This window comes from Apus apus, chromosome 2 (genome assembly GCF_020740795.1).
Source record: "Apus apus isolate bApuApu2 chromosome 2, bApuApu2.pri.cur, whole genome shotgun sequence".
Classification (NCBI taxonomy): Eukaryota; Metazoa; Chordata; class Aves; order Apodiformes; family Apodidae; genus Apus; species Apus apus.
The window spans coordinates 151,257,292-151,280,883 of NC_067283.1; the positions used below are offsets into that span (position 1 = coordinate 151,257,292).

General features: G+C 39.9%; 1 protein-coding gene across 1 annotated transcript in view; it reads right to left on the bottom strand.

The window, feature by feature from the left end:
* Positions 1-23,592, bottom strand: part of FAM135B (family with sequence similarity 135 member B) — a 208,918-nt gene that overhangs the window by 14,758 nt on the left and 170,568 nt on the right. Inside the window, exons 8-12 of the mRNA XM_051611777.1 lie at positions 12,965-13,118; positions 10,274-10,323; positions 6,865-7,020; positions 4,701-4,774; positions 910-1,064 (exon numbers count right to left, since the gene is read on the bottom strand). Of these exons, the coding sequence (XP_051467737.1) occupies positions 910-1,064; positions 4,701-4,774; positions 6,865-7,020; positions 10,274-10,323; positions 12,965-13,118 (589 nt within the window). The remainder of the gene's footprint in view (positions 1-909; positions 1,065-4,700; positions 4,775-6,864; positions 7,021-10,273; positions 10,324-12,964; positions 13,119-23,592) is intronic.

Below are 23,592 nucleotides of genomic sequence, written 5' to 3' on the forward strand. Positions count from 1 at the left end.
TGCCAGGGTGAATTTGACTAGAATTATACTACCTAAACAGTTATAGTTAGGCCAAAGAAGACCATATCAATAAAATATACTCTTCTCAGTATAATTGTATCTAAACTGACATTTTTTGCAACATAAGTAAGCAAAATAAAGCTGACGCTTCAATGTATTCCTGCTGTCAGGTGACATTCTTCTTAGTACAGCTCTTTCTTTTCAGTCTAATACTCAGTCTAATAGCTTAAATATCTGTAAAGAGCCTTTTCAAAATGTAGGCAGTTAGATAACTCTGGAAGAGTGGAAATTTTGGACCACTGGCCACATTTACTAGACTAGGGTCATCTATAATATTAGTACATATTGCATCCTTGATAATCTTCGTAGTTGAATACAAAACAACACAAAAGGGAACCAATGGCTATGAGATTTTACTAAAATTCTGTGGAACTAAATAATTTCTAATTAAAAACTTGATTTCGGTACTCAACAAGAAAGTACTTTTTGGGAAGCAATGCTGCCTTTGAGGAACAGTGTTGGGCTTTATGCTGAAATTGTGGGGTTTGTTCTGAGATTTCTCACCACTAGATGTCACAATGGGAATGAAATCCATATTGCTGTTCTTCATTTAAATTTGTACAGTCACAAAAACCCCAAAGATGTTGTTTTCTTTCCAGATTTTGCCCAGGTTTTTTGTTTGTAGCTAAACAGCTTACCTTGAAGATGAAAAATATGAAGCTACAGGAAATACTCTGAATTACTACTAGGGAAAACAGAAGAATACTGCTACATTACACGGTGGATCACACACTGATCCAAGCCAGAATCAGCCTGAGGGATGTGAAATTGCTTACCTAGGGCTGGGGAAGGGAACCTCCCTCAGCTCAAGCTGTCTCATGAAGCTGTACCTTGTGGTGTTTCACTCACCTTTGCAAGGCATATCCATGTACCTATCTTCAAAAATAACTGGAAGTGTGTTCCAGTCCCCATCTATGTCGAGGCATTCTGCTGGGAGTGGGGGCATGCTGGTGAAATACTCTGAATTACGAATTTCTGTAGAAATCTGTCCATGACTTTGAATCCTGGTAACAAAGAACAAAAGAAATTGAGTGTTTGGGTCGTTACTGAGCTGTTTCTCCATCTCTCCTGCAAACTGGGCAGCAAAGCTGGGTATGTAGGCAGAGGACAGAGGCAATGTGCTTAAATGGAGAGGAGGCAATATTGCATGATGAGGGGGTAACCAGCATGGGATACCTACAACTTGCACACTCCCTCACTGCAAAACCTCTCTCTTTTTTACGTTTTTCCAGCTGCTGTTGCCACAAGGTCTTCTTAGCTACCATAACTTATTGCTGTCCTCCCAAAGGTCACTGCAGCTGGATGAGACTGGATCCCTCAGCTGGCTTTCTGGTCAGGAAAAGAGATCTGTCAGTCTGGCTGTGGTAAGAGTTTCAAAACCCAGATACAGGAAGCAATAATAAAAAATGTTAACAGTAGAAGGAGGAAAAAGGCCAAGGGGGAGGCATGGCAGGTCCTCTATCTCACTTGTATCAGTCCTCAGAGCACTGTGATATCTCACATTTATCTGTGTCTGGAAGAGCTAAGACACATCAATTCAGTCACTGTCTGCTGGCAGAACTAGAAGACCTGTTTGTTTCCATCTTTTGGGCCATGGAAAATGCTACCTGGCTTTCATTAGTGAATGTGACATTAAAGTGCCACATGAATGTGGGTTCAGCTATAATAAATGCAATGATTTTTAGTTCTGATGAGCTTTCCTATGTAAGCATCTTCCTCAAAATAGAGAAAAAGCATCAAATGCAAAGTTTGTATATTTGTGTTGACTCTTTGATGAATATCTCTATGCTAAGGAATACAGAGGAAGGTGACAAGCTGCTCATAGATGGTCAGCTGAATGCAATTCTTCACAGATCCCATAGGAGAGCACATGCAGTTTTTCCAGCTACCACTGGCAAAAGGCAGGTACTCAACGTGTCACAGTTAACACACTTTACACATTATGAAGCAAAAAACACACTTTACACATTATGAAGCAAAACTCAGCAGGTTTGTAGTTCATGCCAGCATGGAAGATGCCTTTGTCTAGACCAGCACATTGGCTTCAACTTCAAAACATAATTAGGACAAGAGGAAATGGTCTCAAGTTTCACCAGGGGAAGTTTAGATTAGATATTAGAAGAAACTTCTTTACTAGAAGGGTAAGTAAACACTGGAACAGCCTGCCCATGGAGGTGGTTGAATCACCATCTCAGGAGGTGTTTAAAAGACCTGTAGATGTGGCACTTAGGAATATGGTTTAGCACAGGCCTTGGTAGAGTTCGGTTAATGGTTGGTAGAGTTAGGTTATGGCTGAACTCAATGATCTCAAAGGTCTTTTTCAACCAGAACAATACTGTGATTCTGTGATAATTGCTGCTGTCTGTCATTTGCTCTTACCTGTAGGCCGGTTATTTTTTCCTCAAAGATAAACAAATCAGTGGTTGCTAAAACATGACTCAGAGAGGAGTCACAAAGAGCTAACTGCTCATTCCTGCCTGCAGCAACAACTGGGTGTTTAGAGTTAACTCTTAGCACAAAAAATATGTCTCACTGACATATTAATAGCATCAGCATCTTACTAAAGACCACACATAAAGGTAATACACTAAACTTGCTTCGAGAGCAATCTCTGGCACAAAAGGTTGATCACTGATAATTGGAAGGTTTGAGAAAAAATATACTTTTTACTGTAAAATATTGGGAGGATATGTCACCTGTGTCACCACCTACAAGAACCACCCCCCCATGTGATACCCAGACCCCCCCACCTCCCCAGTGTGATACCCAAACTACTGAAAATGATGTGTCATCTTCTGTCAACTCACAAAAATATGGGAGGCAAAAAAGTCTTGTCTGATAAGAAGGAAGAAAGAACTGGGGGAAAATGGTTAATGTTTGAGGTGGTTACACAGCACCTGGCACCCTGAGAGCTGATCTCACCTGGACACTCTGTGAACTCAAGTCCCTACTGCTACCCCCAACATTAATAATACTCTGGCAGCCAAGACTATTTTTCCAACATAATCTAGCAAAATCAAAAAGAAAACATGACTCTGCCATGAGGCCTGTGCAGTCTGAATTTACTACATAGACCAACTTTTAAAGTTTGTAAACTATTTTATTTTATTTTATTATATTTTACTCAGTTTCCTTGATAATCACTGAGGAAAACATGTTTATCTGCAGGAAATGGGCTAGTCCTGGAGAAATGAAAGCACTTCATGCAATTAGGCTTCCCCCTGTGCAGGGTTATGTTTGCTTGAATGGGGCCATGAGTGTCTGTGCCCTCACGTCAGGATCTTGACATGGGGTTATCCTTGTATATACCTCACTTCAAACCTGACATGGGAGGACTAAGAGAGCACAGCTGGGCCCCTGCAGCCATGGTGCTGCTCTCATTTGGCAGAACAAGGTAGCCTCTTACAACCCATCCACTAATTAAGTCATGGCCCTTTCCATCAATACTGAATCAGCGTTAATGTCCCTAGTGACAGCTCTGAGAAAGTAATTTTCTTCTTTGCACCCAGACAGAAGCAGGTGTCTCACTTAAGCTCATCACTGTGACAAGACCTGGTGTCATGGCCTTTAAGCCCCTTGTGAAAGATGTGTTTCCACCCTGGCAATGCTGTGGTCCCACAGGTAACAGCCTGTTTCAATGGAAAAATAGTCCAGACATCTCTCCTTACTCAGAAATTCAAATCTGAGATCTTTCTTTGAACTCTGCCTTCAGGGGTCAGGTCCTGATCGTTACCCATGGGCTTCACTTGGGATCATCAGCTAAAACTGAAGGTAAGATTTGCCCTGGTGAAGCTCTAAAAGTGTCTTTTCATGCTGCACAAATTCGTTCCAAGCGAGAAGTGTCAATCAGAAGGAGTTATTTACCTTGCCATTGTTTTATAGCTTACTTTAATGAATGCAACCCAGTGCAACATTTGTTTTCCCAGACTTTTTGCACTGCTGACTCTCAGTCAACTAATTATCAGTCCTGAGCTGACATCACTCCCTTGGTTCCTCCATCTAATGTGGTGGTATTCCTCATTGCTGTCATCAAATGCTGCATCTAGTGCACATCCATAGCTTTGTATTGGCTGTTTAATACTCCTGTCTGTATTTAAAGATCCCTTCTGCTATATATAGGGCTGGATCAAAAGAAATCCATGACTGTCTACCTTAAAAAATGTATATTAGCAATAGTTAAAAGCAAATTTTTAAATTTTAAGCTTCTGTTCCTTTTTAGCAGTTCTTTCCCATTAAAAGTACCATTACTGGATCTACTGTAGTGGGTTTAGGAAGTTAACTCAAGAAAGATATAAAGGAATACTTCTGCCTTCCCTGAGGCTGGTGGTAGTGGTGGAGATATGGTCTAAAGAGAAATGGACCCAACTGCAACTGAGAGGTGGGAAGACAGGATCTCCTGCATCATATTACTAGAACATAGTAATTTTGAAATGAACAATTTCTGGGACCTGATTGGAGTCACTTACTTTTGACACTGATTTCAATGGTTTTACAATGTGGAGCTAGAATAAACTCAGTGACTTCTCCCAAACCAAACTCCTTCTTAATCAGCAGAAAAAGACCTCAGTCTCGATTGTAAAATGTTTTAAACTACATTTTCAGTCATTCCAATGATAGAAGGGAGTAAATGTGTTACTTACAAGCCTTCCTGGAATGTGAGCACAGCTTCTTTCTGGTGCACGGTGTAGAAGAAGGCTTCTGAGAATCTCCTCACCTGAGGAAGAAACATACAAGTGAAACCTAAGATCTGCTGAAAGGTGCAAGTACAATCAGGCTAATAATGGAGCAGTAACTGTCAAGCCCAGATCCCTCAGTGTGCTCTGTCTGCACCACTCTGGTGGCAGAAAAAAACAAAGAGCTCCATTCTGCTTCACTGTCCCAGTCCAGCACAAAGCAGCTGGTGTTGTGGCACATTTTGCTGGGAGACAAGAAGTGTCCCTTGACTGTAGTTCAAGATTTGCTTATGTGCACCTTCTGACTATTCTTCTAAAAGCTGTCAAATATACCATTTTCCCCTCTACTCTTCCTTTCCCACTGTGCAAAACATATAGCAGTAGAGGAGCTAGTTACAGAATTAGAACCATTCATAATTCATCATTTCTTCTGTGGGAACATCCACAGTGACTCTCAAGAGAGCAAAGGAAGTCTTATGTATCAGCTTAGAGGAGAATATGCTCTATCATGGTAGAAACACATCTGCCTATGACATGATACTTAGTAATGAGAGCTCTTCAAATCTCTTCATGGACATTAGATCTGTTCTGTGTTGGATAATCAATTGCAAAAGAGCCACAGCTCTGAAGTGGCTGGCAGAGCGCGGAGTGTGAAATAAGGTATAAAAAATTCAGTGCTGCTATCTGCCCTGGAAAAAGCTTCGAGTTTAAACGAATCAAGCATAATATGCAATCAAATGTACTAAGCTGTTAAACTGCAGCCCATACATTACTAATAATGTTTGTAAAAGTGACCTCTGTTACAGCATCAGAAAATGGCAGGGAAAGGCATATTTCACAGCATCTCGGCATCTCCCTAAATCCCAGCTGTGTTTTAAAAAACAGCCTTTCTAAAAAAAAGGACTAGCATCCCCCTTCAAAAGGACTGTACCTTAATAGTGTGACTTTTCATCTCAAACTCATTTCCAAAGCTGGGAAAGTATTATCCCCCCCTTATATGGGGAGGAACTGCAGCACACAAAGGTATGTCATTTGCCAAAGGTCGAGCAGGCAGTCTGCATCAGTTGAGCCTGGAACAAACCCCAGGCTGGGATTCATCTTGCTGGAGCTGGGTGCATACAGAATTGAGTCCTTTGGCTGAAAGACACACAGGTCCTCTCAAAGTAAAGGGAGACCTAGTTAAACTAACCAGGAGAGTTTCAGCATCAGCCACTTTGTCATCTCTTCCTGATTTTGTGCCTCCTACTTGCAAGTTCAATCATACTCTTGGGGAGAAAAACTGGAGAGTTGGGTCCCTCTGAAGAGTAACCAGACCTCCTTTGGCTTTGACAGGAGCCAGAACATAGGCTAGAGATGTCAACAACTGCATTTTAGACTACTAAAGCTAAGCAAGGTGAACCCTATCTTTTTCTCTATGTCCCCTCTCTAATGATTAGATCAGACTATGAGTTCAGGTCAGGTGATGTGCTGAACTGATGTCTGGCCAATAACCAAAAATGTCCTACAGGAAGGCACAGCACTTGCTGAGCTAATCAGATAAACAGATCTGACAGCGTTAGCTCAAAAGAAAAGTGCTTTTGTGCCTTCTTTATTATCAAGTACAAGAAGCAATTTCCACATGAACAATATTAGTATTTTGCTGTGTGCACCTCACGAGGAGAAGGGCAAGAACTAGCTACATATGTATTTGTGACACAGAGAAGAGAACAAACCCATCTTACTCATGGCAGTTTTTGTGGAAAAAGTTGAGATAAAATAATCTTTTTGGTCATTTGTCATTTTGACACTTGTGCTTTCTAAAACAAATGTTTGAGATTTATGGATATTTAGCAAGTACAGGCAACAAATATCTCTTCCCACCCACCTCCTGTTCTATGTCTGACCCTGGCATTCAAAGTGCCCTCATTTTACACAGGATCATGGGTCCCATCAAAGCAACAGCTTTCATTGCAGAAATTGAAATCTGTAATTTCAAATCCTGTGTTTCACCTCTTCTTCACTTCTTGCCCTGCTCACCTCATTTCGAGTAATACTCATATGGGCAGAAAAATATTGGAAATATCCAGATAAATCATTAATGTCTATCAGGAGGTGACTGTTGCTGAACTTGATTTTAACTTCTTAACATTACCCTTAGCATGTGATGTTCCTGAGTCAGATACGCTGTTACTTCTGGGTGGAGTGTTGCCACCTCCAGGAACTGGGTCCACAGGGTCAGGAGGTGGGAGCAAAGCCAGGCAAGGTCCTTGCTTATCTGTTCTGCTATCTTCTCTGGATTGCTCAGCAGCTGGGGGAGAGAAAGCACATTTTGAGATCATGACAGTGTTACAAAGGGAAATCAGTTCATGGGTTAGGTTAAGTCCTTTTAGTAACAACAACAATAAAAAAAAATCCTCTTGATTTATAATTATTACTAAAGCTACGATTTTCAGGTAGTAATTTTCAGTTAGTTATTTTCACCCCAAATAAAGCTGGTGAAACTTTTACTTTTAAAGAGCCACATATTTTAGAGCAAAATGTTTCAGCTACACAGTTGTTGAGCAAGAATTGGCAACAACCTCAATTTTTGTGGACTCTATTGCAGATGGATCAATTGGGACAAAAACTAAAAATAAAAATTGGGTTCCAAATTAACCACCAGATGGTGCTGGATGCTCTGAAATCCTAAACCATGGCTCACTGTCTCTTTTCTGGTAGTGAAAGAATCCTTCTCAGTCATGTCACACCAAGACACCATGGGTGCTTGCAGAAGGGGGGGGGGGGGGGGGGGAAATGAACACCAAACCCCCAACGAAAACACTGCATCCTCAGCAAATGATGAAAACAGACACCCTAGAGTCTGCTGTTGCTTCCTGCCCACACTAGGACATGCTGGGGCTCTCCATGCTCTCCAGCTCTAGGCTGCAATTTTGTGCTAAAGCTCTGAAGCCCAGGTTGTGCATGTGAACAGCAAAGTCTCTGCATACCAATCTCCCTGTTTTCACAACTTCTTTAACAAGAGGCAGCCATTGCATTTTACCTCCATGTTTTGGTGCAGAGTACAGAACCAAGCCTTCATCTATTCCTGGGTTCCCTATCGACTTCCATGAAACTTGGAATACTATCAGAAGTAATCCAGAAATAATGCCAGAATAATTGCTTATCAGCTCTTGACCAGGGCTTTTTTTTGGTTAGGACTACAGCACAGCTGAAAGCCTGCCCATTGTTCATGTTTTGTTCTGCAGGTAGTTTCCAGATTGGTGACACTGCAAGCTAAGCATTGATTAAAAACAAATGTCTGTGTAGAGAGAGAGAGAAACAGAGAAAATGTGTGTGTGAATAACACAGAAACTGTCCCTGAGTTTACATTGTCCAAAATGGCACACGCTCTGGTGCCTATTGTGCTGGAAATATCAGGGGGATACTGATAGATAAAAGATTCTGCTGAAGCATTTCACTTTTCAGAATCAGGGCACTACTTTATGTACTCATGTTCAATTTCATATGCTGTATGTTAATTGTTATTTTTTTATTTAGTCATAAACTGCCTCTTACATCATAAACTGAAAGCAGAGCCTTCAAAGATGATGCATACTAATGCAAATCATACCTGGAAGGGGGGCCTGTGGAAGGAAGGAAGGAAGGAAGGAAGGAAGGAAGGAAAGAAGGAAGGAAGGAAGGAAGGAAGGAAGGAAGGAAGGAAGGAAGGAAGGAAGGAAGGAAGGAAGGAAGGAAGGAAGGAAGGAAGGAAGGAAGGAAGGAAGGAAGGAAGGAAGGAAGGAAGGAAGGAAGGAAGGAAGGAAGGAAGGAAGGAAGGAAGGAAGGAAGGAAGGAAGGAAGGAAGGAAGGAGGGAAGGAAGGAAGGAGTCCCAGAGGTTTTTTAGGGGTTATTTTTACTTGTTTGTTAACAAATTAATCAGAACATTAAAAAGATATTTCCCTTCCACGTTCTCCTGCATTGAGTATCTGCTCTGTTCTTGGGTTGAATACCAAGCTATAGCAGATTAAATGCATGCTTTTTTTGGTTCTTTTGTTTGTATTTCATTTTTAAAATGAACCTAGTTCTGGTAACTCAGTGGTAATTGGAGACTAACCCGAGAGGCTTCTCTCTGTATACTTTTTAATAAGATTTTCTTCCTCTACAAATGACAAGTTTTCATATGTTCTGCTAAAAAAATAACTGGTTTCAGTTCACACACTCCTAGAAACAAAACACTGGGAGATCATTGTCAATACTACTCTGTACAACAGGGGTACATGCAACTCCAGCACTTAGACTGCAGTGATGGTCAATGCTACATCTTTGTCCCACCAATATCCTACAAGATCTCAACATTTATGTCTCAAGAGTCTGTAAATTCACTGCGTTTATCATCAAATTATGCATGGATGGATAGAAAGCTCTCACCTCAAGTTGCTAGGGCAAAATGTTTTCATGGTGTAGAGGAAAACCCAAATTTTTCATAACTCCCTAGAGAACCAGCTGTTCTAGCTGCTGCATTCACCTCTTTGTTGGTGCTGTGTTCCCAGCGGCTTTCAAACAGTCAAACCAGCCTGACTTTATTAATATTGCCATGCAAAACAAGTCAATAAGTTTCGCTGGGAGAAGAATTAGACAGGAATTAGAAAACAGAGAGAAACAAATGCTGGCATTTTCTGATATAAGCCAAGCAAATTTGGATTCTTCCAGAGTCACAGCAAATAAGTCCAAAGAAGATGCTAGATTGTGTTGTTTGACCTCCTATACCCTTTCAGCTTCTAAATCTAGTAGAGCTGAGCCAGAGAATTTATGGTTGTCTAAATCAAATTTATATGAAATCAGATTTCCTGCAAAGTATCCGAATCTAGACTCAGAATTAAGAAATCTGCCATTTCAAACATTTTTCACCCATGGCTCACAAACTTTAGCCCACCGTTTGTAGCTGGAGTGTGAATGTACTTCCAGTTTGGTTTGGCTTCAGTTTCCTTCTGGTAATTGTTATTTTGTGATTCTTCCCTACGCAGTTCCTTCTGCTGATAAACTAAGCAAAGCAAATCTATTAAATCTCTGATTTTGAAGCATTTTCCCCAGTGATCAGCTGACACTTGCTTTTCTTCCTTGCACCCTTTTTGACTTGGCTGTGTCTCACGTGAAATAAACACAGCAGAAGCAAATTCAAGAGAGTTGTTGAGTCGCTTCTGTGCCAAAATAACTTCTTCTTTACCATAAGCCTCCCTACACATTCAGGCATTTTTATTTTAAGAGATCTGGTTGTATAACCTGCCAAAGTATATTTTCTCCTGTCAGCATGAAAGCTGTAATTGCATTCTACCTCCAAATATTTCTTTTTCTGCATACTCTGACATTCATAGCTAGGCTCACTGAGGATGTTAAAGCAATCCAGCTGGCGACTTAAACATCTTGTGACTAATGAAAACTATGTTAAATTTTTGGTGGGAGAGAAACATTCAACAAACTTTCTGATGTCACCAAATTCCTTTTCTCCCCACACTGATATGTGACTGGGCATTTGAAAAATGGACTTGAAGAATGTATAGGCAGATTCTGCTGAAGAAAATACCTGCAGCTCCATACAAAGCTGAGATAGCGTCTCTTCTGGAGATAGCTCCTCTAGGGAAAAAAAAAAAAAAACAAAGAAAAAGATCAAGTTCAAGAACAGTAGATGCAAAATGTTAATGCTGTGCTGTTTATTCAGGTGAGAAATAGGCAACTTTATATTCTTCCCTACCAGAGAAGTTTCTGTTTGGATGTGTGCATTTCACAACCCACCTTGTACAGGCGCAGGCCCAACTTCTGCTTGTGTAATTTGCACCACTAAACTTGTAGAAGTTCCTGAATGCTGTTGTCAGGACAAAGACAACAGATTTGGGCTTTTCATTGTCTACCCTCTCTTTCGCTAGAAGTTTCTTTATTAGACTTTGGTATTTATGGGCAACTCCAGAACTCAATGCAAAGTCTCACCATTGGTAAGTCTGAGAAAAAGATGTGCAAGAGAATGTTCTCCCTATTGTGCTACACAGGACTGTGTAAGCAATTCCAGGTGCCTGATCAGTAAAAGATTGGACATCTCTGGACCACCTTGTGGAGTGTGAAGTACCTCTCCACTCCTGCAGCAAAGCAGCAGTGCTTTGATGTGGTCCTGCGAGAATCCAGCACAGGGACATTCCACTTTAAATGCACCATGGACTATAAGGCAAGAGAGAACAGAAGTCAGCTCTTCAACTTTGGCGGCTTGATTTTGAAATGTAGAACTTTCTAATAGTATCTGTAAAGAATCAAAGCAGAACAACCAACAGGCCACCTCCCTTCCCAATCCCCAAATTGCTCTTTTTAAACAGGACTAAGGAAGGGGAAAGAATAGATTGAGATGGGCGGCACCTTAAAAGACCCATCCTCAGCTGGTAAAATTTGGGATACAGTAATTCCCATTTTTAATGTCTTAACTAGGCTATTTTATTTTTTTCTTTTAATATGCTACTGAGGGAATGAGGAAAAAATAATTAAGAAAGTCTGCAGAGATTTATAGTCTTGGCTTGATCTTACCTATCTTTAGATGAGCCTAATCTGACCAATATAGATGTTTACAATATGGTCAGTGGAGAAAATTTAGGAAGTACAATATGTAGTTCGTGCCATCCCAAGGAAGAAAACACTACTCTCAGATAACACGTTCTGTTATCCTAACTGGGTCTCTTTCTCCCTAGTGATTACCAGGAGACAGATGTAAAAACTTGTTTCATATTCATCATATTGGATGAATCTTACACCCCATGATTTTGCTGAGTTTTGCACCAGGTGTCAGAAGATTAGCCTCAAAATTAAAATTTCAGACTGTGAATAAATTCATGCAAATAGCACTCTGCTTAAGAGGCTAAAAAAGGTATTTGCATTTAGCAAGTTTGCATGTATTACAATAAGTACATTTGGAAATTAAGTGCCTACTTCAGTACCAGGAGTCACTTGAAAACCAAGCTAATTGTATTTAGAAGCCAGTATGTGCTCTGGGTTGTGGTCAACCAAGCATACATAACTCTGCCGTTTCCCAACCTATAGGCCTGTCCAGATGCAACAGAAATAATCTATTATATGTGCTTAATCACAAAGATGCCTGAAACACAAGTTTTGTTGCATATTGGATTCTGTCTGAGAGCTTGTAAATTGCTAATAAAAGTGCTGTCTTTTTTTTTTTTCCTCATAGGTGGAATCAATAACATTGTATGCGCTCTTCCCACCCTATGGGTTTTAGTCTGTTTTGAAGGGTAATATATGTTGAGGAACAAAGCATGAAGTAGAAGAAAGGAGCTATCAAGCCAATAAGTCTTTAAAGCATAATGCAGTATGTTTGATCATTTTTGTATATAAGCATTAAACAGTGAAACTGGAAAATGTTTTTTGCTCCTTTTTTAAAATCTACTGGCCAATGCAATTGACTCTCCTAATAGAATTATCTCTGCAACATAACAAACTCGTAACTTCAAAACCTGCACACAGAAATACAGACACAAAAACACAGATCTGAAATCATGAGCCACATTCCTTGAATTCAGGAGAAAACAGGAGGAAGAGCAGGAATTAGTCAGGGATGAGCCTAATTTTCACTGGAGCTCATGCTGTCATTACAAACATGACTAAACACAAATTACAGAGCTCCATCCCTCAAATCCAGCCAGCACTTGCACATTGGACCTAACAGGCCTGGCCAGCTAAAAAAGCCTTCTGTCAAAACCAGAAAATCTACTAAACAATTGAATTAGGAAGAAAAACAGAATAATTTTAAAGAGCAAGTGGTAATTATGTAATTAGGGAAGAAATACATTACAAATTGTAAAAGAGGGAGTGTGTTTCAAAAACACCCATATTACCTTTCAGATTTTCTTTTCAGTTTTTAAAAAAATGTTTGTTCAAGTGTACAAAATATGCTAGAATCTTCCCCGGATTTCATGGCAATTCAGAAAGGGAAGTTCAAGCCTTCAAAAAGCAACTGAGGCCCCAAATCACTGAAAGACAAATATTTTAATAAACTTATCAAAACCTTTTACCCCTCTACAGATCAGGCTGCAACCCATAAAAGGATCTACATAAACTGAGAAGGCAGTCACCTGTAAGAATGTCTCAAAATAAACAGGAATCAGAAAATAGAAGCAAAGATCCTCTAAACCATCTGAATAGCCCAAGAATTTTGGTACTAAAGTGTGCATTGAAAATGCAGCACTGTAAAATATTCAGTGATTTTAAACGTCTGTTCACTTACCCAACTTGAGCTGTGGTAAATCTGGAATTTCTTTCATTATGAGGTTGTAATACATGTGAAGTCCTCTTTGAGCATTCAAGAGCAGAAGACAGAGGTCCTTATGCCATTTGTATGCATGCTGCATGCAGTTTTCAGATGGGACATAAAAACTACTCTGTGTAACAAAAGTATCAAGAAAATAAAATGCAGAGATTAAAATTCATTGTTTCCATTTGTCCTAGAGGTTTCCACAAAAATCCAGTTGTGGGCATCCTTTCATTTCTAATCAAGTAGCTGGCACCAGACAGATTTCAACCATCCCTACCTCCTAGCCAGCTAACTAGCAAGTGGATGTGAGCAACCTGGTCTAGTGGGAGATGATGTCTGGCCATGCAGAGGGGTTGGAACTAGATGATTTTTAAGGTCCTTTTCAACCCAAACCATTCTATGATTCTGTGATGCTATGTGTAATCATAACAGCACATTCGTTCTACCTGTACCTTTTTTCCAAGCCATACCAAAAACTATTAGGTCCCAGCAGTGCTGGCACATATGCAAAGACCCTCAGTCCAAACAGTCCGACAGAGAAGTTCATCTCTGTCCTTCACACGTCCCACCATGGAGCCAATGTCTCCTAACACTGTTGACAGTGCTGTGCAAAACATACACCCTCTGCTCTAGGAGGGGTGGCAAGGACTATGAAGGGGGCTACATTAACTTTCCTTTTTCCTCATATCCTTTTATCCCCTTCTGCAAAGACTGCAGCTTGATGGCATTGTGGTATACTTTGTTACGCATATTAATTTAAAAAATGCAGATGGCATTGCTATCTTATCAACAAATATGAGCCAGGGTCAATGTCTGGATTACTATACCTCTTGTGGGAGGAGATGTAATTGGGTAGATCACAACGTGGTTAATACAAAAGCTTCCCAAACAAGACATTTACACTGAGAACATAAACTTCTCATTAGGGCACCATAAACACAAACTTTTAACTCTGTCAAAAAACGCTGCTTGTATAAATTACTCACATTTGAAATTTCAACTGCTCATACTTAAAATAAAACTATTTCCTAAACTGTGATTTCATGCCCAGGATTTCAGTTGCAAAGAGTAGTATGACAACTGTCAGTAACAGCTTCTATTTCTGAGGTCTCTGTGCGCATTTTACAATTTTTGTCCAATGATGCAGAAGAAAATTGTGTGAGCACTTGCACTCAGTGATTATATCTGGTTGTTGTTTCCCCAAACAGGAGTGACTTATCTGTAGTTCAGGAGAAGAAAGTGTTATGAGAACAGAGAAGTGAGAAAAGCACCTAGGTGTTCTGTCCTTAAACTCTGTGAAACACCAGGCAAATTCAGAATACATCTAGATCTCCTTTTTTACAGCATATGGGCTGCACAAAGGCACTGACTGGATATTAGGAAGAATTTCTTTACTGAAAGAGTGGTCAGGCAGGAGAACAGGCTGTCCAGCGAGGTGGTGGAGTCACCAACCCTGGAGATATTCAAGAAACATGTAGATGTGGCACTTCAGGTCATTCTCTAGTGGCTGAGGTGAGGTTTATTGTGGGTGTTTTTTGGTGGGGTGTGTGTGGTTGTTTGTGTTTGTCTGGGGTTTTTGTGTTGATGGTTGGACTCAGTGATCTCAGATATCCTTTCCTACCATGACGATTCTGTGATTCTGTGTGATTCTGTTGCATGGCTATAGAGAAACACAATTAATTTGCAACTTAGTCCAGTGCTTATCATTGGTGGGGTAAAAATACAATTCCTACATGCCAACTAAGTATGGAGTGCCTTTTGGGACACTGACAGTTCCAAAAATTATGCACCTCCAGGATCAAGAGAAGACCAACCAACCGGCACCAATGCATCTCCTATGTTTTTCTCCTTTGTCTTTCCTAAAGCCTGTATCCCATGCCTCTTAGCTTGAGCTGGGATGTCTCCCTTAGCTTTCTTATGCAAATCTTCAAGATGTTAACTAGAATTCTGTGGCAGACACAAAGAGGACAGCTCTTCATGTCCCACAGAGAAGTGGCTGATAATAATTCATAGAGTTGGTTGTTCTCAGAAAGTATCAAAGCCTCCAACCTCAACATAAATCTGTTTTGCTCTCCTCATGGAATACAGAAAAAAGGAGAATGAAGCAATGCTGATGGAAACAACAGAAAATTAGAAGTGGATTGATATACAATGTCATGAAAAAATGTCCTTTTTTATAATCCATTGTTGATTTTTTCAGGCAAAAATTCCTCTGGCATTTAAATGCTACTTGGATGAGCAGAATAAAAAAAGTGAGATAACTTTATAGTCCGTACCAATATTGTAACATGGTATTTTATTTGCAAGACTACACTTCAATAGGTCTATTTTCAGCCTTTCTTGGCATAGATTATTGTTTAAAAATAAAAACTAATGGGAAACGCAGCTGCAGGTGGGCTCAAAAAATGTGTGAATTAAAGATACTGCAAATCTTTATCAATTAGCTCTGCTTTAAATTCTTCAGTCTGCCCACTTCTCTTATGGTGCTTTGTAAAATTCAACCTCAGCTGAACTCTTTTAGACATCAGACAGTTCAAAAGCACAGGGTTTAGGAGAGTATATTTTGCAAAGAGGAGGAAATTACTGTTTTCATCATAAAACTAGCATCTAAAACCAAGGAGCTGAACTGGCCACTTCTTTCCATTATTTATGAAGTATAGGACAACTGAGCTCATGTTCTACACTGTAAGCAGGTAGAATCAGGAGCACTGAGTACAGCCCAAACAGACAAGTCGAAGTCCTCTAGCACTGCTGTGCATTGAAATTTATTGTAAGATATAGATAGTACACATGAGTTCATAGAGGGCTGAAAAGATTGCTCCCACATCTCCTTTCTCTGTTTCAGCTCTCTGGGAGGAATATCTGTGCCAAAGAAAGGTGCTGTGCTTTGAGAACACTGCTGTGCTGGAGGAGCTGCCCTGCACAGTAGCAATTCAAGGCAATGCCAAACAGGCAATGGCAAACAGGCACAGTCCAGGCCATGATGCATGTGAGTAAGAAGCCTTACCATTAAGCTGAAGCATTTTTTTGAAACTGTATGAAATGGCAGCTGACTTTGAAACCCTGTTGTTTGATGGGAACACCCATCCTCATTTGAAAAAATCCTTTTTTCAAGGTGGAAAGTGGGTGTGACAGGAAAATGTCACCAGGCTCCACAACTCTGGTCCTTCAATGACTTAGACATTACTGCTCTCACAGTTTCTTCTGAAAGTTGGCACACGTATATAGGGTGCAGAGCAGGATGTAACAGCAATTAATAAACCCACCTCGGGGACAGTTTAATGTGAACTAAGGTCTGTGCATCCTCATTTTCAGGGAGACCAGCAAGGCAGGCATCTGTCAGATTATACCATTATAAACTGCTGCAACTAAATCAGCTTATCTGTCACTATTCAGTAAGCTGAGAAATGTCAAGAAATATCTTCATTTGAAGATTGCAGACCTTCCACATTTATCCTTTCAACTGCATCTTTTGCTGTTCATTTATTTAGGTGGCCCCCTATTTCCTGTTACAACCTGAAACAGGGATTCAGACTACACTACGAACAAAACAAGTTCAGTAACAAACATGGTACATGCTGTGCTAAGGGAAAACACTGCTGCAAAACTAACAGTCAGGAAAACCAGTGTCTCTGACCCATTAAACAGGTAAAAAAGTGCTCAGCAATCTGGGTTTCCTGGATAAGGAGGACAGATATCAGCTTACTGCTGGTTAAAACAAAAATCCTATTAAAACAAAAGTTCATACTGAAGCTGACAATTCCAGCTTGCACAAAACGTGATACCTGTCCTGCACTGGTAATATCATTATAAAAGTACATCTTAGGTTCCTCTGTAAAGATTCTCATGACCTTTTGCATGAATTCATTTGGTCTACTGTTATTTTTATCTCATTGATTTCTAGGTAGACAGATTTTTCTATGCTTTTTTTAAGATGCATCTGTGCTCATTTCTTTTTCCAAGACCCTCTGTATCTCTGGCTTTTGCCCCTTTCTATTTCTGAAGATCTTAGGAGCAAATGAATGTCTAGCAAACCTTCTTTTTGAGACTTACCATCTCTAAGTGCTCTGAATGCAAAGATGGACAGCAAAGTTGTCTTATCACCTGCCAAATATTATTCAGCACCATATTCTTGCCAGCATTCTTACCAGCCTCTTTCACTGCTGTCTGTTCTACCCTCAGACCAGTGTCTGCCAATGTGAGGACAGAACAGGCAGTGGAGAAGGTGACGATGGGATATTGTCCCAGACTCTGAGTAGCCAGTTTTTCCAGGACAATACTGTGGGAAACCGTGTCAAAGGCTTTACTAAACTTGAGGTCAACAATATCCACAAACTTTCCTTCATCGACTAAAAAGAAGATCAGGTTAGTCAAGCATGACCTGCCTTGAGCCTGATTACCTAGTTGTCCTGCATGTGCCACATGATGGCACTGAAGATGATCTGCTCCTTAACATTCCCTGGCACTGAGGTGAGACTGACAGGCCTGTAGTTCCCAGATCCTCCTTCTTCTGGCCCTTCTTGTAGATGGGTATCTCATTTGCTGACCTCCAGTGAACTGGGACCTCCCTGGCTGGCCAGGACTGCTGATAGATGATGGCAAGTGGCTTGGTGAGCAATTCCACCATGTCCCTCAGTAGCCTTGGGTGGATCTCATCTGGCCCAATAGTCTGTCTGAGTGGTGTAGCAGGTCACTAACCATTTCCCCTTGAAATATGGAAGCTTTGTTCTGCACCCCATCCCTGTCTGCCAGCTCAGGGGGCTGGGTACTGGAAGAACACCCGGTCTGACCCCCAAAGACTGAGGCAAAGAAAGCATTAAGTGCCTCACTTCACTTTTGTCACTATGTTTCCCCCTGCATGCAATAAAGGATGGGGATTCTCCTTAGCCCTCCTTTTTTGGTGAATGTATTTATAGAAACATTTGCAATAGTCTTTTATGGCAGAAGCCAAATTAAGTTCTAGTTGGGCTTTTGCCCTTCTAATTTTCTCCCTGTATAGCCTCATGACGTCTTTGTTTTCCCCAAGTCACCTGTCTCTTTTTCCAAAGGTATAAACTCGCCTTTTTTTCCTGAGTTCCAGCCAAAGCTCTCTGTTCAGCCAGGTCAGTCTTCTTCCCTGCCTTCATCTTTCAGTACACAGAGACATCCTGCTCCTGAGCCTTCAAGATTTCCTTCTTAAAGAATGTCCAGCCTTCCTGGACTCCTTTTCCTTCACGACTGCTTCCCAAGGAACTCTGTCAACCATTCTCTGAAAAAGTCTGCCCTGTGGAAGTCCAGTGTAGCAGTTCTCCTGACCTTCCTCCTTACTTCTGCAAGAACAGAAAACTGATTGCTGTGCTCAGGATGGCCTCCAACCACCACATCACCCACAAGTTCTTCTCTGTTTGCAAGAAACATGTCTAGCAGGCCACCCTCCCTTCTTGTCTTCCTCACCAGCTGTGTCAGGAAATCATTTTTCACACATGCCAGGAACCTCCTAGACTGTTTGCCCAGTACTGGATTTCCAGCAGACATCTGCCAGGGTGGCAGCATGTTCCTATTAGAGCTCTGCCTAAGAAGCTGTATCAGTCATGGCAGGTGCAGAGTGTAGAGACAACACGGCCTCCTGCCCGCTGGATACTATGGCTCCCTGCTCAAGCTGGCAGAATTACAGCATCCTTCCTGCACACCCTTCCTGCACACCCTTCCTGCACACCCTTCTGCACACCCTTTCTGCGCATCCTTCTCCAAAAACTGAAGCTGCTCGCCTTAGTGACAGGTTTTGTCAGCTGCTGTTGCATGATATGTGGGGTCCTGGCAGGTCTGTCCACTCTCCTGAGGTTTCCCTGCTTCAGAAACCCCCCCTGCGCACCCTGCTAGAGCTCTCTGCAGGTACCAGAGCTGCTTGCCTCAGTGACTGAGTAAACGCAAAATACTTCCCAGGTCCTTATTTTTCAGTGGCAAAATAAAGAAATCCATTTTCCTTGAGTGTCAAGTGAGCACTAAGTGTACAGATTATACCAAAAAGGATGTATCACTGAAGGAAGATTTACAGGCTGTGAGGAAGAATCATGTACATGCAGACTTAATTCCTCCATTTCTCAATTTACTGACTGGTGATGATATAAAAAAAGCCAGTCAAATGCCAGATAAAAAACAACTGTCTGGTGTTTTGGAAATATAAAGGTTTTCTGTTCAATTTGATCATGTTCTGCAAAGTCAGATCCCAACACAGGACCATCAAAGTCCCTTGTCCATCAGTCCTCTAAGATGCTCTTCTAGATTTCCCCAGCCATATAAAACAGCCTACAAAATCAACAACACCAAAACCCCTAAACATTCTTTACAATATCCTTGCTGAATATATTTAAATAAATCAGCCTTTTAAATGAGTAACTTTCCTGTGTAATGTTATTTCCAGTCAACAGATTTCCCCAATAATTAGAGTGTATTACTTTGCAAATGTACTTTTCCTTTATAGCAAGAGAAAGGAAAATTACTTGCGAAAAGCAAACACGGTAATTAAATAAGGTTCTTGCCAGTTCATTATTCAAATACAGAAAACAATTTCTGAATATCCAATTCCAGTGTACTAAATCCATTTAATATCAAAAGGTACCAATTGGATTTTATGCTTTGCAGCATACAGTAAGTTGCTTGTATTTGGTTTGTATTAATTGCACAAGCTACATTAACTATGTAGAATGTACAATACTACTAACAGTTGGTAAATTAGACCCTTTACATTTAATCTAATTTGACACAGCATTTCACAATGCAGATTCAAATTCAAATAGCCTGCCAATAATTTGAAGATACTAAAAAGCCATTCCAGACTAAACAGCCAAGCCTTGCAGTCTTCAGCTGTAGTTCATTAGCAGGCAGAACTAGTCTATCTAGTCTGCTTCTGGTGAATATCTGAAGAACTGCCTGAAACAGAGGAAAAAAAATGCACCATCCCAAGATGAATGCAGTTTCTGAAAGCACAGCATCTACCTCCCCATCTGCATGTACACATTGGTCGTCTAACATAAATTTTATTCCAGCTTCAAACTCACTGATCAAGAAGGTTCTTCATCTCTGCTTTGGGCATTGTTTTCTAAGATAGGAAATCTGTTATTTGTTGGTTGGATGTGAAATTATCAATATAGCTTGAGTTTGTACATTAGTGTCTGCAGCTTGTTATCATTTTTTGAAAAAAGAGAGGATTAAAAGAAAACAATTTCTGGTTATTGGGGATATGACAGAAGCACATGAGCAGAAGAACACTCTTTCATATGTGTACGAACACAAACAACAAAGAGATTTATTTGTATCTTATAATTAAAGGAAAGAAAAAGCAAAATAGGAAGGGAACCATGAGTTATATCATGCAGTTTATATTATGCCAGTTATCTTATGTTTCTTGATTATTTCACAGACATTTATATTGGCAACCAACATAAACAAATAAACCCATGTAATTTTTTTGGGATTTTGCATCAGCATCCCAATATTTGTATGGGAAAACAGTCTCCTGAACAGGACAGTTGGTTGCTGTCCAGAGGATGAGGCAAGTCTCCATTGCACAGGTCTTTACCATGATCTTTAGCTGGATCAGGTGAGACTCCCTCAACTCATTTCTGCCAGGCTGTGATTCTGTTGCTCCAGAACAAATACTATCCATTGTTATTGAATATCTTAAACTAGAAATGAAACATCTCATTAGTATCTCAACTGCTTATGAAATACTACCCTAGAAAGACCTCTGTGGGAATACTTCTTACTGACCATCTACAACAGTCTTAGCCGTGTTTCATTTGGTCACTTCTGCATCTGGAACCTCTCATCAGAATTTCTGGGACAGCCAGATTGGTGACCTCAGATGTCTGTCATTTTATCAAAGCACACAAGTTGCACTGGTCAGCTGTTCAATGAGCTGCTTGGAGGAATCTCTTGGTCTGGTCAAAATTACCAACCAGAAAGGTTCTTCAGCACTGAGTTAATGCTGCTTCTAATTGTCACCTTCTCTCAGGTTGGTCCATTATCTCAGCCATATAGACAACAAACATTTAAGTGCCCTGAGTGTCCATACAGTAGCAACCCTGACAACCTACTATTTCATAACTGTAACTATAGCATTAACTTGAATTTCATATTTATAACAATCTTATCACTTATTCATAGCTCCTGCTATCTCTGATAAAATGCTTTCTTCTACAGTAGCTGACAAATGCTTTCAGAAGGGTAATTTCCAAAAGATTCATCTTACTTATCGTGCAGTTAAGACAGAGACCCCAATAAAAACAGGACTGCTATATCTAGCTCTCCACAGAGAGAGAAAGCAAATGCAGATTTACTAAATAGCTACAATTATTTTAATTTTTAATTTCTTCAGACCTTTGCTACTCTCCCTCCTTTTATCTTGTTTTTATCTCTTGCTGAGAAGCCAACAGAAGATCCACAGATGGTCCCTTTGCACATGAAGGGACACACATAACTATGCAATTTTCAGGGAGATATCATATATCCTTGTTAATCAAATCAATGCTGTGAATGTAATAACTACACCTTGAGAAGAGGGCACCAGTAGTGAGAGAAGGACATGTTCTTACCCCATTTATTGAAACTGGTTGCATGTTAGAAATTATTTTTATCTTAAAGATGTTGTCAGATAGATATGCTAAACTGAACTCTGAGAGAGGAAGAGGCAAAGAATGTCTTTGTCTGAGCTCCAAAGCAGTTCCTATGGCAGAAATGACATGAAATCCAAAGGGAAAAAAAGAACCTTGATTATTTAAATGAAGTACTTTCAATGAGAATGCTTCATGAGGGAAAAAAATGAAAAAGAAAAATCCTGCAGTTGGTTTGGCTAAGAATATTTTTAAAAATATACGTGGTGTATGTATAAAAACCTTTATATGTATACGCACACGTGTGTGTGTATTTATATTTTCATTCAGCTATGGAAAAAACCCAAACCAAAACAACTCCCCCTCATTAATTCATTCATCAGCAGGAAATAACTTCTAGATCCCTGTGCCAGACAGAGAAAATATACTGGCAAATCTGAAGCCATAGTGTAGTTCAAACACATGAATATCCACAGTGGCCAACTTGTGGATGCCATTCTGTGGCATACTGGTTCTTCTCAGCCTAGTTTCCTCAGCAAACACTGTATCTTCAATCATGCTTTCTATAAATGTGTCACTCTGACAATGCTCCCAGCAATTCTTTTAAATGGTGACTGAATTTGACCTTCTTTGAGAGACAGGAAAAAGTCCCCAAGACATTAAGCATCTACAGGTGTGGTGAAAATGGGCAGCCAAGAAAGACAAGTGACTTGAAATATTTGTCTAACAGAAAGATTGTTGACTAAATATAACAGGCATGGTACACAAACTATCTTATCTGGCAGAAAGACAATGCATCTGTGTGTTCTCCATCTTTCAGCAGCAGAACTGTGAATGCAGAACTTCCTTGAGGGGTGGTTCACAACCACATAAGCTAGCTCCTATAAACTTACTTCCTCTAATGTCTAACAGTAATGGAAAACTGGGAAAATTAATTACCTTCCATGAAATAATTGAAACCTAGAACCCAACATATAAGATAAACAGATACAATGGACTAGGATGCATTTGGATGTGCATATTCTATCAACTTAATAATTTGCCTTCCTTCTATTGACTGACTTGCTGCTATATGATTTGATAGTTCAACATCTAAAGCTCTAAAAGAAAAGAAAAATAAAATCACTATATTATATTTACCTTTGATTTATATGACAATAGTAACACTAATCAAAAGTGTCAATAAGGGACAACAGTTGGAAAGACATAGATAATATAAGGACCTATTAATCTTTGCCTCTCACTAAATCTGTTATGTAAGGAAATGTAGGCTGGTATTTCACAAACAGAAGATAAAATTTGACATTTATATTAAATGTCATTGTATTAAAATGTGTTAGAGTTACTTTGTCAAAAGTACTGGGATGATAATGTCATAGGAAAAAATATTTGAGACTGGAGTCAGATTTAGTGATAATTTCCACTTCGTACAAAATTAGCAAAAAGGAAGTGTTTGACTTGTGACTCTTGACAAACAAGAACCATCAGGCTTGAGAAGAGTCATCCTCGAAACAGGTAGAAGAGAATTATTCTGGTCACCTCTGATGGTTGTGGCTCAGGGTTTCAATATTATAAGTTACTGTTTAAAACTCAAGCTGTGTATAACTTAATAACAAGTGGCTGAAGAAGAAGTGGTTAAGACAGTATTAAATAAGAAAATTTCCATCTAGAAATATCATTTTAGTAAAATGAAAAAGGTTCACAGGTCACAGTGGTTTCCCTTATATTTCTGACAAAGTTCCAAATGTCTCATATTGACATTCTTAGAATAAAACATTTTGATTTTTAATTTAAAATAAAATATCTGAGGAGTTCTGTTTTTTTTCTATTTTTTTGTCAAGATCATGTTCAGAGAGCAGTATATCATGCAGCTTAAAGGTCCACAACAAAACTAAAAGCTTTCTTCATTGTAAAGGCAGGCAGTTTTGCTTTGTTGTGGGTCTTTTCCAGATTTTTCTGTTAGGAAACACTTCACTTTTTCTTCAAACACTTCTTTTTCAAACACTTCAA